This window comes from Sander lucioperca, chromosome 14 (genome assembly GCF_008315115.2).
Source record: "Sander lucioperca isolate FBNREF2018 chromosome 14, SLUC_FBN_1.2, whole genome shotgun sequence".
Lineage (NCBI taxonomy): Eukaryota > Metazoa > Chordata > Actinopteri > Perciformes > Percidae > Sander > Sander lucioperca.
In genome coordinates this window covers 1,380,274-1,395,908 of record NC_050186.1, presented here as the reverse complement: position 1 = coordinate 1,395,908, position 15,635 = coordinate 1,380,274, and the positions used below count along the sequence as shown (strand labels likewise).

The following is a 15,635-nucleotide window of genomic DNA, read 5'->3' as shown; positions in this document are numbered from 1 at the left end:
AGTTTTAACCTTCTTACTTTATTTATAAAATGTCTCTCCACCTTGAATAGCTCCACATACCCTCACAACTTTCCCCCGTCTTTCTTAGCATTTTTGGAATGAACTTAAAAGCCCAAAGCAGGCGTGTGTATGTGTGTGTGTGTGTGTGTATGCACATGCAGTACATCCACAGACGTGTTAAGCTTGTGTGCGCTTGCATCTATGTGAGAGATGGAGACAGAAAGAGGCTTTCTGCTGCTTCCACTGCCTATGTTCCTGCTTTTCTTCTCAGCAACCTTTACAACTGTTCACCCTCTGCTTCGCTTCCACGCTCCCCCATTTTTATTTATTTCTTTCCATCCATAATGAATACAAACCTGTCATCCTAACATAGCTCATACTTTATGGAAGCCAGCAGCCCAGGCAGGGAGAGCAACCAAAGAAGGCAATAACTTCAGTCTTAACAAAGAAGCCGCAGCCACCCTAAAATAGCAGAGCAGCAACATGAGAAGGATTGGAAAACAGTACATCTTCCACATCAGCTTAGACACAGGCTGCAGCTAATGGTCTGTACAGTCTTAACAAAACAGGCCCACAGTAGCCATTTTAAGCTTTCACATCCATTTACATATACTGTATGTATTCAGTGATTAGGGAATGCATTTGTCTTGTTAGGTGGAGTAGACATACAAATAGAAATTCTAATAAATTAAATTATTTGCTCATTTAGATGAACACAAGTAAGTGCAATAATAATACTATTTCCTTTTTTTTTTTTTATTTAAAAACAAATGCTATTTAACATTTAATTTCCCAGTGTAATACCACTGAATATATAAGAGCAAGCAATGCAAGCATAGCAAACGTGAAACACAGGAAGGTTGGTTGAATTTCTGTGCCGTGCATTTCATTTTATCTTGATGTCGGATTCTGCATGGTGAGGATGAATGTTTCAGTCTTTAGGAAGGATGTGAGGTTTTTTTCTTTATTGCCAGATCATACTAAATGTGCAACAGCATTAAAAAAAAAAGGAAATGGAACCAAAAATCAAATAGAAATGGATAACTGTCATATACATCATTTTATATATTAAGAAAAAAAACTAAATTAAAAAGGGAACCAACAGTGCTAATGTCTTTTCCAAAAAATCATGAATTAAATACTTTAGCTGTATTACAGAAAATAAGATTAATGACCAACTTGTTGATTTCATTGCTCATCTTTGTAATAACCATATTATCACATTTCTATAATTCACCTAAGTTTAATGACTGACAAGCCCTTCTTTAATATTTAATTATGGGTCTCATAATCAAAAAATATAACTCCATCATCAGCAACATTTGGATTCTTGATGTTTAATTCTTTAGCTTATTCCCTCCATTTCTAAATTGTATTAACTGAGTATCCTTTTATTAGATATTGATCCATTTCTAGGGTCAGTTTAGGTGGCGTTATGCCAAAATTACTATATTTTGGTTTAACTGCTTGTTTAATTTGCAATATTTGTGTGATCAAAATTTATATTTTTGAGGCGATAAATATAGCTATAAAATCTCCCTCTAGTATTTGGACTTTGTCGTTTCACAGGTTTGGTTTCTTCATCCATTTTCCCAATCTCTTTCTTTTAACAGTCCTACTAGCTCTGAGTTCCATTTGGACTTTTAATTGCGTCCTGTGAAAGATGTGAGTTCAATGTTGTTATGGTTGCAAATACAGTCGACCTTGATCCTCATCAGGTGTAACACCAGGACAGCAGGTGCACAGATGCATCTGTTCAAACCACCTTTGTGTTCCAACTCTCTTTTGTCCTGTTCTGTGTTATCAATATTCAGATGTGTTAATTCTACTTGTTGTTCTAATGCACAAAATCAAAGAACAGTAGCAAATAAAAAACACTGAGATAATATACCGTCTGTTTTATAATCCGTTACAACCGTAAAAGATTAAAATACTCACATCTCCCACCAAAATACAGATATTTATGAAAGGTCAGTGATGCAAAGCCCCAGGGTTTTATCTCATCAAAACTTTTATTACACTAAATATTCAAATGTAGTCAAAATATGCATTAATGTTGGACTAAGATGTTTTCTCGGTTTTCAATGCTGCAGTTAAATAAAGACAGAGAAGGGGAGAACATCTGATTAATACTGTGTGTTTCTGTTCCGACAGATTTGATTTCCTCCTTATATGTTTCAGATAGATATAGAGGATGCAGGTACGAGAGAAGAGTGTAGGGCAGGGGTCTGCCATTAAGTTAAACCATGGGCCAGTTTTTTTCAGCATTGTGTATTGGGCTGCCAATGTTTGTGGAGTGGAAACAAACTTTGTTCATTTGTTTATTTCATGTTAAGTATACATTTGAAATAGAAATGTAAGGGCTTCGTTTCAGCACCATGCACTGCGCAGAACGAGACATAGTTTTCATGTTTTGCATGCCTCTCTTTATGCAGTATTAGCTGTTATTGGGTCATATTTTTGTGTGTTTTAAATTAGTTTGTATTTACATTATCTACAGTAAATCTTATAAGCATAAGTTTTAATGTAAACTATGAAAGTTGGAGAGCCAGATTTGTTCCCCATTTGATGTATTGTGTGTTTGAGAGAGAACAGTGCAGGACAAAGGCAGTTCCAGATACAGTACATGTCATTAATTCTCAGGGGATCAAGTGACAAGAGCAGAGCGATATGAGAGATAGAGAGAGTAGTGGAGAAAAGGGTGGAGGAGCCGATAAGATAAATCTCTTTAAGGTCACCATTCCTCCTGGAAGGAGTGGTCTGATGGGAAAAATGTCCCAGTGGTGGGCAGGGGAGGGACATGGAAAAATAAGTTGAAGGTGACGAGGAAAGATAAATGATCCCAGCAGCATCTTCGCTGTGTGTAATTGAATCTGCTTGTGCAGGGTGCTTTGATAGTTTGTCTTTTGCAGTGTTCTCTTTCAGTTATTGCTGAATAATGAGCTGGATCATGTTCAGGTATAATACAAAGATAAACTGTTCATTTTGAGTTTTTTGTTTTAGTTAGGTCTAAAAATGCCATTGATTGAATGATTGATACCTCAATTTTTCAATTTATTTGTTTTAGGGAGTGAGTTACTCTCAGCTATAAGGACGGAGACTTTTGACAAGGTTAATATCTTCAGCCAGAAAGACCAAGAAACATCAGTTAACAACTGAAAAGACAAGGATTTAATCAAGTAAAGCAAACTGATTATAATTAAGGCTAATGATCTGATTACACATTTTAGTCATGCTAGCAGCGTGGCTTTAGGGATGTCAATGTCGATCAGCTGGCCTGGATTGCCATTACAATTTTGTACAGACATTCAGTCGGTACAAAGGAGTCCTGGAATCCTACTGATCCTGTACTGTCACTATGATGTAGGATTTTCTTTTCTTTTTTCTGCAAAATTGCCATAAAATTTAACTCGGACATTCGTGTACCTTTGAGGATGAATTGTAATAGATTTGGCAATTGTTAAACTTTTCATCACATCTAAACCTAATTTGTCCTATACTTTGTTTTATGACCAAATTCCTGCAAAACTACTGACATTCCTGGCAGCCTCAGCTGCACTTTGTATTTACTGTTAATTAGCAAATGTTAGCATGCTATACTGTAAAACATGCTAAACATCAGCATGTTAACATTGCGAGCAAGCAGATGTTAGTATTTAGCTCAAAGTACCACTGTGCTTTAGTAAAGCCTCACAGAGCTGCTAGCATGGCTGTGGACTCTTATTCTTGTTTCCTTGTCTGTAGTTTTACTCTCACTGGTCTTCCAGTGACACGCTGACTGATCACAGTATCCCTCACTGTTATAAGAAATGTGTTTTTCTATCCAGAAGATATTTGATTTCTCCATTAGTTTCCCCCTTGCCTGAAGAAAACTCCTTCAAAAGCCTCTCTAAGGTCCAGCGAGAGGTCAGGGAGAGATTTTCAGAGCTTATTTCACAGACTAGACTCCGACTTCACTGGTTGCATCCCTCCCTCCTCACCTACTCTTTGTCTTTATCCATCCTAAACTTCCTTTCTTTTCTTCCTCTCAGTGTTTATTGCCAGTTTAACTTCTCAACAGGTTCATTGGTTTCAGAGCTAAACCAGAGGTTTGACTGTGGACAACTGAAAGCTTCTCCCATGTTAGTAGGAGTGTTTGATTGGAAATAAAAATGATAATTTGATTAAAAAGGACATTTTTCTAGGGGCAGCTATACAGGTCTAGAATGGAAGAGCAATAATGAAAATGGCTTGTAAATGTGATTCCCTTCTCTATTCTAAACAGAAATTATACTCTCTCAGGAACAACAGGACATAATCTCAGGCCTGATGGAGAGATTTCTTTTCTGTTTTTGTCGGCTATGGTAATGAAGAAGGGGACATCGCTGATAGGGTTGATGATGATGATGATGATCATGATGATAATGACAACAGCGATGATGAGCATCTCCTCATCTCTTCTTTGTTCAGTACCAGCAGGAGATCGCAGTGCTGCAGGAGAAGCTGCGGGCGTCGGTGCAGAAGCTGGAAGAGTACGAGGCCCGTTTGAAGGGTCAGGACGAACAAGCACAGAAGGTGCTGATGGAGTACCAGGCCCGGCTGGAGGAGTCGGAGGAGCGCCTGCGCAGACAGCAGGACGACAAGGACCTCCAGATGAAGGGCATCATCAGCAGGTAGGGAGAAGAAGATGCTGTCGAAATGTCACTTTGTGTTCTGTTCTTAAGATTTTAATTACGTTTGTCTTGTTTGCAGGTTAATGTCGGTGGAAGAGGAGCTAAAGAAGGATCATTCAGACATGCAGGCAGTGGTAGACTCTAAACAGAAAATCATCGACGCTCAGGTCAGTTTGATCTTTTTTTTTGATGTTCATTTGCAAATGTGTGGCAGTATGTACATCTGTCTTTAATTTCAATGTAAGGTGGGTTCCTTTTACAAGCACTTAGGATTTTTTTTTTTATCCCACCTGTGCATGTTATTATCTTATTGTATATTTCATCCTTTTTTATTTTTTTTGCACAAATAAAGAAATACAAATAAAAAAATCTTTTCACATGTACGCTGTGCTGGTTGCATATGGCTCTGTAGATACTTTCTGTCTGTGCGAGTCAAATTTGTATGTGCTGTCACTTGCGTCCTCTGCTTGAGGAAACAAAGGGTCACTGAAATACAAAGACCTGTTTAATTCATAGCCGTCTCAGCTCTGGCATTGACAAGCTTGAATGGCTGAGCAGAATTTCTCCCTCCCACTCTCTCTCTTATAAAACATACATTTACAAATTCCTTATCTAGTTTTCTGTCAACATGTAGCTCCTCTGTAATCCATGTGGTTCTTATTCATATAAAACTGTTCAAAATCTGTCTTAGAAAACAAAAAAAGTGTTGCTTTAGAGCTGCGAGGAATTCAAATGTTAATTTTTGGGAATGTAATTATAAATTAAGCAGAGAATGATTCTGTGGGTATAACTGTTGCAAGAACGGATTAAGCACTGCTGTAATGTTTGTTACAGCTGTGGACACCATTTCTTCTATACACTGGAATACTCTACGTTATATGCATGCAAACACAGATACACAGTTAAGCTAAAATGTGCCTCTTTGGAGATTAATGTCAAAGTGATTTTACAACAGAATTAGTGGGGGAAAACCAACGATGCTGCAACATGACATTTGCACAAACCCAGACACAGACATCCATAGGTGATTAATCTCCTTCACGCCTAAAGTAATGAGACTTTGCATCTGCAAACAAATACGCCACAGTAAGGCAATAAGTTGTCTCCCTCAGTAAACAGGCATAGAGAATGAAAATCTCATTATGAAGACAATGAGGGAAGTTTGCTTCTGTGGCTCAGCGCTGCCTACATTATATAATTAACTCAGTGAGCCTCATGCAAGAACCACTCATACAGAGAGATTCGTAAGTGCCACATCATTTGTTGCATTTTTCACCCGCTTAGAATCTTTTCTTAGGTACGAAAATGTATTAGTGGCCAAGACGTGTGGTACAAGTCATGTACAGATGTCTCCTGTAAAACACTTGTTCAACTTAAGAATCATAATGCCTTCATCTGAATTAATTTGGAGTTTAAATGTGTTACAGAAATCAATTAAATAAAAACTAAAACTGCATCATGGCTTGCCAATTTTTTCTTAGATTTTGCCATTAGTAGTTTGGTGTGAAATCTTACATTTACAATTCCGTAGAAATTCTCACAGTCTAACAGCCTCAGGGTCTTTATTGAAGTTGCTGTCCAAGGAAACCTCCTCCTTTATAACACTCCATTATAGAGCGTCATTTGGAATACGAAAGTGACACTGCTAAATTTAAGTTTTTTGTCTGCTGATTTCCGACGGCAGGACTTGAAGCTCTGCGGTGTAAAAATTCTTCTTTGTACTTTTTGGTAACATTTTTGTGAATGAAAATGCCTGCAAATGGAGCAGAGAAGGTAGCCTTATATGGTGATTTGGGGGCGTTGATAATGCTAATAATAAGGTTCAGGTTTAAACAAGCAATTCACAACAAGTTTGTGCAATTAAAAAAGGTTTTGTAAATCCAACTTGTACAATCAAGCCTCACAGAAAAAAAGTAAGAGAGATTTAGGATAAGAATACAGATATGTTCTTGCATGAGGCTCTTGCATAAACTCCACCTGAGTAGGAACAGATCATTGTGGCTTGTCTGTAAATATAGATTCTACAAATATGTTTTCTAACTGTATTTATGTGTGTGTGCAGGAGAAGCGCATAGCATCGTTGGATGCAGCCAACGCCCGTCTGATGAGCGCTCTGAGCCAGCTAAAGGAGCGCTACAGCATACAGACCCGCAACGGCATCTCCCCCACCAACCCCACCAAACTGCAGATTACTGAAAACGGAGAGTTCAGGAACAGCAGCAATTGCTAGACAGACTGGCATCTGCCCCGAGTGTGTGTTGAGTGCCTGCGTGTGTACAGTTATTCAATGAGAGGACATCTACATGCATGCATGGCTGCATGCCTGTTTGAACGACTGCGACGGTTTGCGTGTGTTTTTAAAAGCGGACAGAGTACTTTTGGAGGACATTTCAACTTTTTTTGGACACCAGTGCAGGAGTGAGGTCATCACTCTGAGGGGCCCAATCAGAAGAGGCGGGACTTCAGCGTAACAGGCAGATCCCCAAGAGAACAAGATCACCAGACGGCCTTCGTTACGAGGGTGACGTCCAGAGGAGGCGGGGCAGAGCTTGTAAATATGAAACTCAAAGCTGTCTATCAGACAAACACTTTGCCAGTGGATGTATGCAGTCACTGGGGCAATTCAAGAGCCTGCCTCTGCCTGGGACAAACCACTATATAACCACACACAGTGACAACCGCCAGACACGGTCACCCTAGCAACCTTCCTCTCCTCCTCTCTCTCCTTATTCTTCTCCCTCTTGACGACCAAGTGGACCCACTTACAAACAATAACACGCATTGAGAATTATCACGTTAGTTGTCTTGAGAGGATTCCTTTCTAGTGCTTTATTTTAAAGTCATTGTTTATAAAGAACCAAATAGAAGCTCAAATATAGATATTTTTAGTCCCAAATTATCTTTATGTCCCTTTTCATTCCTTGGGTGTGTTCCTGAGCGTCCCAATGAGCCCTGCTTTCACCCCCTCACCCCTCCATCCCTATGTAGTGCACTTTGTGAGAAGCTATTGGTACATGAAACGCCTTAATTAAGGAACACACCTCAACTTTATCCCACAGCTCCCTTATTTCTGCAAAAAAAAAGGCACAACTTATACTGTGGATTTGTAAAGGATACAAAAATAAAATTGTACACACATAAATGTATTATGAACACTAAAGTAAATGAATTCTATGTAATACTATATTAATGAAATTTAATATAGATGTATGCATTTCTTTTCTTCTATAGAGTATACGCACATATCTATATTTGATAATCTCAAATATAAAAGCAGCCCTTTATTTAGGAGTGAAATCTAGTTTTATTTTCTTCTCTTACGATTAAAGACTGTAGTGTGTAGCTTGCTTTAGAGCCCTGGAGGAGATCGCATCGAGCAGTGATCAGCACCATAGCCTCAGTCACCCCTTCCAATCTCCATGACGCTTAACCCTTTACATACAGTATGCACTACATTTGAGAGAAATGTCTGTACAGTAGTTCTAACAGCTCTGGCGTAGCTTGCACATCTTGCACAGTCAAGTGATCGGTCATTCTTCTGGTGCTTATCATTGCTCTTAAAGACACAGATCAATTAAATCCAGATTTAGATTTAGGTTTGAGGCATATGTGTGGTCTTCTCACTCTAGTAGCACAAGAGCTATTGAGCGACATGTGTTTAGACACGTCTCACTCATACTATACACTGGACTGGTGAGCCATTGTAATAATGGCCTCCTTAGTTACAACATTTTCTCTCTAACTGCTTTGTGGTAATGAAGTATGTTGCATCCAAACTGTGACTCTGTTAATCCAAGTGGCATCATCTCGCTCCTCTCTGTCTGTTTTTCTTACTCGCATCCAACCTCCCTCCATTCCTCGTTCTTCTGAATGTGAAGATGCTAACTCCCAGTTGGTCTTAACATTGGGTTAGGTCCTTCTAATATTTCCTCGCATTGCTGTCATTGCTCCATACCATTTCAGCATCTGTATTTTGTATATTTTTGTACTCATTCTTCTTAACCAGTAAACAGACTGTATACATCAAGTGTGAGGCTCTGCATGCTTCATCCTTGCTCTAGGGCCAATGGTAGCGTCAGTATCACCATTTGTTTTCTTTTGTTGCCAATTCGAAGGTGATGATGATGATGATGAATGCTTTGCCGCAGACATATACAGTAAATATATATGATAACCGAGTGCATCAAGAGGCTGGACAGCCTGGGAACGTGTAAATAAAATGCTCACACTATTTTTACCTAATGTTAACAGAGCTTTTTGTAAATGTATCTTGTGCTCAAACTCTGCTGTATCAATATGGATATTGTAAATACAAAATAGCTCAGTCGGTCATCTGTCCTCATTTAGTAGAATTATATAATTAAATTAACCTTTCAGTGTTCTCCCTGTTAAAGCTATTGTTTTGTATTTAGAGTGTGATATCACTAGCCAAAAAAACTAAGTAGGAGTTTGACTCTTGGGAAGTCGTGGAGGATGCCATACAATCCTTATGTCTCATCAGTCTGGCTCTATGCACTTTTACATTCAGTGGTGTTAATTATTAGCTTAATTCTACTTTTTTAGCACAGCACCTGTTCCAGGTGTTTAAAAACGTGGCAAAGTTCAAAACCGAAGAAAGGGATTTTTGGTATAGCTCATTCACAAACGGTTGTATTTATGTTTTTTTCCTTTTTGAATAGAAAGGAATAGCCTCAGACTGAAGATTCCTCTTGTCGCAAAATATCTGAGATATATGACTTTTCTCCTCAGCATATCTTACCAGGCATTCAGTCCTAAAACAATATTGGTCAAATGTAGAGATTAAAGCGAGACTATGTTACTTTTGACGGAAGAAATAATACATACTTTCAAATGAATAGCTGAATTCATTAGCAATAAAATGCACTATTCTATTCAATACATTCAGAAGTTGCTTCTGCTAACTAAACAGCCTTATAGCTACATGGTCTTTTTTTACCAGTAGCATTTGGGCGTAATGTTAGCTTAAATGTCCAAATTTCAAGTAAATTTTACTGTAAAAGGCACTTTACTGATTCAGTTTGCTGACGTTATGACTCTTTCCACATTTTAGCTAAATGCTAACGGCATACGACTATTTAGCATTTACACTCGCTAAACACATGAAAATAGTGATGCTAACGTTACAGCCTACTTGGTCTGTTATGACAACTAGTTTTTGGTGGCTAAGGTTAGCTAACATTAGCAAATTTTAGGTTAATTCTTTTGTAAAAGGCACTTTACTGATTTTGTTTGCTGACTTTTGACTCGTGCAACTGTTACAACAGCTAAGCATTTTAGCTAAATGCTAAACAACATTTTAGCTAAATGGTAAACTACTGTTTAGCATTTACACCATGGATGTACAGTTGGAAATTATGATGCTAACAGTACAGCCATAGAAATAGAATGCCTTACCCGGTCTGTAATAACAAGTAGCTTTTGGTGGCTAAAGTAAGCTAACGTTAGCAAATTTAAATGCATTTTGCTGAATGATAATTGCTGCATTACGGATTTAGTCTACCGATCTTTTTTCTTTCTCTTAGCCTTTTAGCTTAATGCAAAGCTGTTCTTTAGCTAAATTGTTAAGTGCCGTTTCGCATTTAGTTAAAACAGAGGATTAGCATAACATAGTTTAGCAGTGGCGGTTGTTAAGCAAAAATTAGAGTCTCGCTTTAAACTGCAGTGTAGGCCTACAATAATAAAAGTTAACTTATAAAGGGCAGTCATGTATCAGTACATCTACAACAAGTAAAGAGGACACACTCTTATGTTGGTTGCTAATTAGACTTCTCAGCTATCAGTTTATTTATTCCATCCATGTTCCCACAGTTCTAACTTAAAGAGTCAGAAAACCATGAGCTCACTCTTGACAGTTCAGCCAGTTCTACAAAAGATCAATCAAATATATAAAGCTATAAATAAAGTAAAATATGTTGTATGTTTTCTATTATCTTGTAGAAAATACTTTTGTAAGTATGTTGAAAGTATAAAGTATTTGCTGGATTCTGCTTCCTTTGACGACAGTGACAAAACAATAATGTACAGAGGAACTTGTGTTGACAAAATGTGGCTGTGCAATTTATGTACATTTGCAACTAGACCTATTAAAGTTTTATTTAGCTATTTTAAAATCTTTGTTCTCTGTGACGTTTTGTATATGTAAAAATGTAAATTAAGCTTGATTTGAGTGTGTGCGAGAAGAATCACATGTTCATTAAATACTTAAGTAGGCCTAGATAAATGACAAGCAGCAAGAGAGACCATGTTCAGACTTGAAGTCCAAAGGCAGAGTGGAGTGCATGATGGAGGGATGTGACAGACTGGTTTGAGGAGTGCCCATTCCTCAGCAAGCCTGACCTACATACTGCCTGATTGTTATTCCCCACAGGAGAAAGCCTGATTTTGTAGCAAAATGTCTCAAGCTGTAGCTGTAAATTGAGCTGATTGTTATATAAAAATGCTCACACTTAGTTTTAAGTATATCTCAAATCCAGGAGGTATGCCATAATAAAGTCTTTATTATTATACAGTATGATTGAATGGTTCAAGTGGACCTCATTAACACCACTCACAGAAAGTTCCTGTGTTGTAAATTGCTCTCTGTGAGGCAAGATTTCTTTGGCATTCAGGACACCAGGCTAATTAAACTAGCTCCAATGCTCCCACCCATGACTCAAAACTATCAAAGGCTAGTAAACAAATGTAAGCCACTAAGCCACTTGTTGATGGTGAGCTGATTTCCTGCCGGGTGCAGTGCAACAGTCGAGGAGTACTTTAATACTTTAAAGTGCCCATATTAAGAAAAAAATCACTTTTTCTGGGATTTGGGGTGTAATTTTGTGTCTCTGGTGCTTCCACGCGCATTTAAACTTTGAAAAAAAAAACATCCATGCTGTTTTGAGTGAGATATGGGTTTCTGAATGTGTCCTGCCTTCAGTCTCCAGGTGAGCTGTTCAAAATCTGCACGGCTTTCTACGTAACTAGCCGAGATGAGGGGCCTAGGTGGCTAACCGTTAGCATGCTAGCTCGTTCTCAATGGCAAAACACTGCTACAACACACACAAATTCACCTTAATCTACAAAATAAATTGTATAGAACTACTTACATGTCCCTGTTCTGCAGGTATTCCACACAAAGTTGGAAGTGCGCCCTCATTTAGAAGAAGTCTCCCGGCTAATCCTGCCTTGTACAGGCCGAAGAAACAGCTAGCTAGCTCATGTAATCCTTACCTAGCTACTGCGCATGTGCGACTGACAACAAAGATGTTACAGAAGTTACCAGGTCTCACTCTGTAGCTAAAAAGAGACCTGACACAGGGTGAATAGAGGATCTGCAGCAATGTGCAGAACAACAAAAATATGGTGTTTTTTGAAAATTAAACCATGTAAACCTATTCTGATACAATCTCAAATTACAATTATGAACCTGAAAATTAGCATAATATGGCCACTTAAATTTCATTCCAAAACATCTCCAAATGGAAATGCTGAAGAAAAAAAGTGGTTTGTGCTTTGGATAACTATTTTATGCATGACTAAAAAAGTCATAGTATAGTATGTGAAAAAAATAATCATGAAAAGTCATAGTATAATATGTTGAAAAAAAGTAATGTTATAGCATGTCGAAAAAAAGTCTTTGTATAGTATGTCGAAAAAAGTCATAAAAAATCATAGTATGTAGAAAAAGTCGTAAAAGAGTTATAGTATGTCGAAAAACGTTATAATATAGAATGTCGAAAAAAGTCATGGTAGAGTATGTTGAAAAAGTCATTAAAAAGTCATAGTATAGTATGTCGAAAAAAGTCGTAAAAAGTCAAATTATGGTATGTTGAAAATCATGAAAAAGTCATAGTATTGTATGTTGAATAAAATCATAGAAAGTCATGTTATAGTATGTCAAAAAAAAGTCGTAAAAAAATGATAGTATGTTGAAAAAAGTTAAATAAAATTCTAAGTATGTCGAAAAAAGTCATGTTGAAAAAAGTCAAAAAAGTCAAAGTATAGTATGTCGAAAAAAAGTCATAGTATGTCGAAAAAAGTCATGTTATAATATGTCGAAAAAAGTCATAGTACAGTATGTCGACAAAAGTCGTAGTATACTACTACTTTTTTCAACATATACTATGACTTTTTTACTTCTTTCAAAAAAGTCATAGTATAGTATGTCAAGAAAAGTCATAGTATAGTATGTAAAAAAAGTCTTATTATACGTCTAAAAACGTCATTTAAAAGTCATAGTATAGTATGTCGAAAAAAGTAAAAAAGTCATAGTATTGTATGTAGTATTACATGTCAAAAAAAATCATAGCATAGTAAGTCAACAATAGTCATAGTATAGTATATTGAAAAAAGTAATAAAAAAGTAAAAGTATAGTACGTCTATTAACTTTTTCGACATAATATACCATGACTTTTTTCAACATACTATATATACAGTACTATGACTTTTTCTTTTTTACTTTTTTGTACTATACTATAACTTTTCTATGACTTTTTCGACTTACTATACTATGACTTTTTTGCCATTTTTCAACATACTATACTATGATTTTTTTAATTTACATTCGTCGATATACTATACGATGAATTTTGTCGACATCCTATACTATTATTTTTTTTGCCATTTTTCGACATACTATACTATGACTTTTCTCAACATACTATAATATGACTTTTTTCAACATACTATGCTATGATTTTTTTTTTTTACTTTTTTGACGTACTACTTTTTTTTTTTAATTTTTTGACATACTATAATATGACTGTTTTACTTTTTTCAACATACTATACTATGACTTTTTTCTACTTTTTTTGACATACTATGACTTTTTTTGTATTTTTTCAACATACTATACTATGATTTTTTTGACTTTTTTCGACATGCTTACTATGACTTTTTCAACATACTATACTATGACTTTTTTGGACATTTTTGGACATACTATAGTATGACTTTTTTTTTAATTTTTTCGACATACTATACTATGACCTTTCTACTTTTTTTGACATACTATGACTTTTTTTTGTATTTTTTCAACATACTATACTATGACTTTTTTTTACTATTTTCGACATACTTACTATGACTTTTTCAACATACTATACTATGACTTTTTTGGACTTTTTTGGACATACTATAGTATGACCTTTTTTTAATTTTTTCGACATACTATACTATGACTTTTTTTATTACTTTTGTTTTTTTAATTTTCGACATACTATATTCAACTTTTTTATGACTTTTTACTATGACTTCTTTTCGACATACAATACTATGACTTTTTTTAGACATACTATACTTTGACTTTTTTTCAAAATTTTCGACATACTATACTATGACTTTCTTTTCAAACTTTTCAACATACTACGATTTTTTTTGACATACTATACTATGACTTCTTTTCGCCATGCTATCCTATGACTTTTTTTCGACATGCTATACTATGACTTTTTTTTGACATACTATACTAAGATGTTTTTGTGACTTTTTTTTTTTTTTACATACTGTACTTTGTGGAATTGAACCCTATACCTTCTTGCTGTGAGGCGACAGTGCTAACCACTGGGCCGACAAATTGTCGACATACTGTACTACGACTTTCTTTTCAACATACTATGACTTTTTTCGACATACTATACTATGACTTTTTTTTCAACATACTATACTATGACTTTTTTTTCCAAATACTATGACTTTCTTTTTGACATACTATGACTTTCTTTCAACATGCTATGACTTATTTTCAACATACGATACTATGATGTTTCTGTGACTTTTTTTTTTATTACATACTAGTATTATATATACTATATATACACTTGGTGGAATTGAACCCTGTACCTTCTTGCTGTGAGGCGAGAGTGCTAACCATTGGGCCACCGTGCTGCTTTCCTATAATATGACTTTTTTTTTACATAACTCTACTATGACTTTTTCTAAAAAATGTTGATATACTATACTATGACTTTTTTTTTCAAAATTTTCGACATACTATATTCAACTTTTTTATATGACTTTTTACTATGACTTCTTTTCGACATACAATACTATGACTTTTTTTAGACATACTATACTTTGACTTTTTTTCAAAATTTTCGACATACTATACTATGACTTTCTTTTCAAAATTTTCAACATACTACGACTTTTTTTGACATACTATACTATGACTTTCGCTTCGACATACTATGACTTATTTTCGACATACTATATTCAACTTTTTACTATGACTTCTTTTCGACATACAATACTATGACTTTTTTTAGACATACTATACTTTGTGGAATTGAACCCTGTACCTTCTTGCAGTGAGGCGACAGTGCTAACCACTGGGCCACCGTGCTGCTTTCCCTTACTATGACTTTTTTTTACATACTATACTTTGTGGAATTGAACACTGTCCCCTTCTTGCTGTGAGGCAACAGTGCTAACCACTGGGCCACGTGCTGCTTTCCTATACTATGCCTTTTTTTTCGGCATACTATACTATGACTTTTTTTCGACATACTATACTATGACTTTTTTTTCAAAATTTTCAACATACTATACTATGACTTTTTTTTCAAAATTTTCGACATACTATGACCTTCTTTTGACATACTATGACTTTCTTTTCGACATACAATACTATGACTTTTTTTAGACATACTATACTTTGACTTTTTTTCAAAATTTTCGACATACTATACTATGACTTTTTTTCAAAATTTTCGACATACTATACTATGACTTTCTTTTCAAAATTTTCAACATACTACGACTTTTTTTGACATACTATACTATGACTTTCGCTTCGACATACTATGACTTATTTTCGACATACTATATTCAACTTTTTACTATGACTTCTTTTCGACATACAATACTATGACTTTTTTTAGACATACTATACTTTGTGGAATTGAACCCTGTACCTTTTTGCAGTGAGGCGACAGTGCTAACCACTGGGCCACCGTGCTGCTTTCCCTTACTATGACTTTTTT

General features: G+C 35.8%; 1 protein-coding gene across 12 annotated transcripts in view; it reads left to right on the top strand.

Annotated features, from left to right (window-relative positions):
- Positions 1–10,783, top strand: part of LOC116062793 (disabled homolog 2-interacting protein) — a 169,970-nt gene extending 159,187 nt beyond the window's left edge. For all 12 annotated transcript variants that reach the window (XM_031317475.2, XM_031317474.2, XM_031317473.2 and 9 more), the window contains 3 exons: positions 4,450–4,652; positions 4,732–4,819; positions 6,715–10,783. In XM_031317475.2, the coding sequence (XP_031173335.1) occupies positions 4,450–4,652; positions 4,732–4,819; positions 6,715–6,882 (459 nt within the window). In that variant the 3' untranslated portion in view covers positions 6,883–10,783. The remainder of the gene's footprint in view (positions 1–4,449; positions 4,653–4,731; positions 4,820–6,714) is intronic.
- The last annotated feature ends 4,852 nt before the right edge of the window (positions 10,784–15,635 follow it).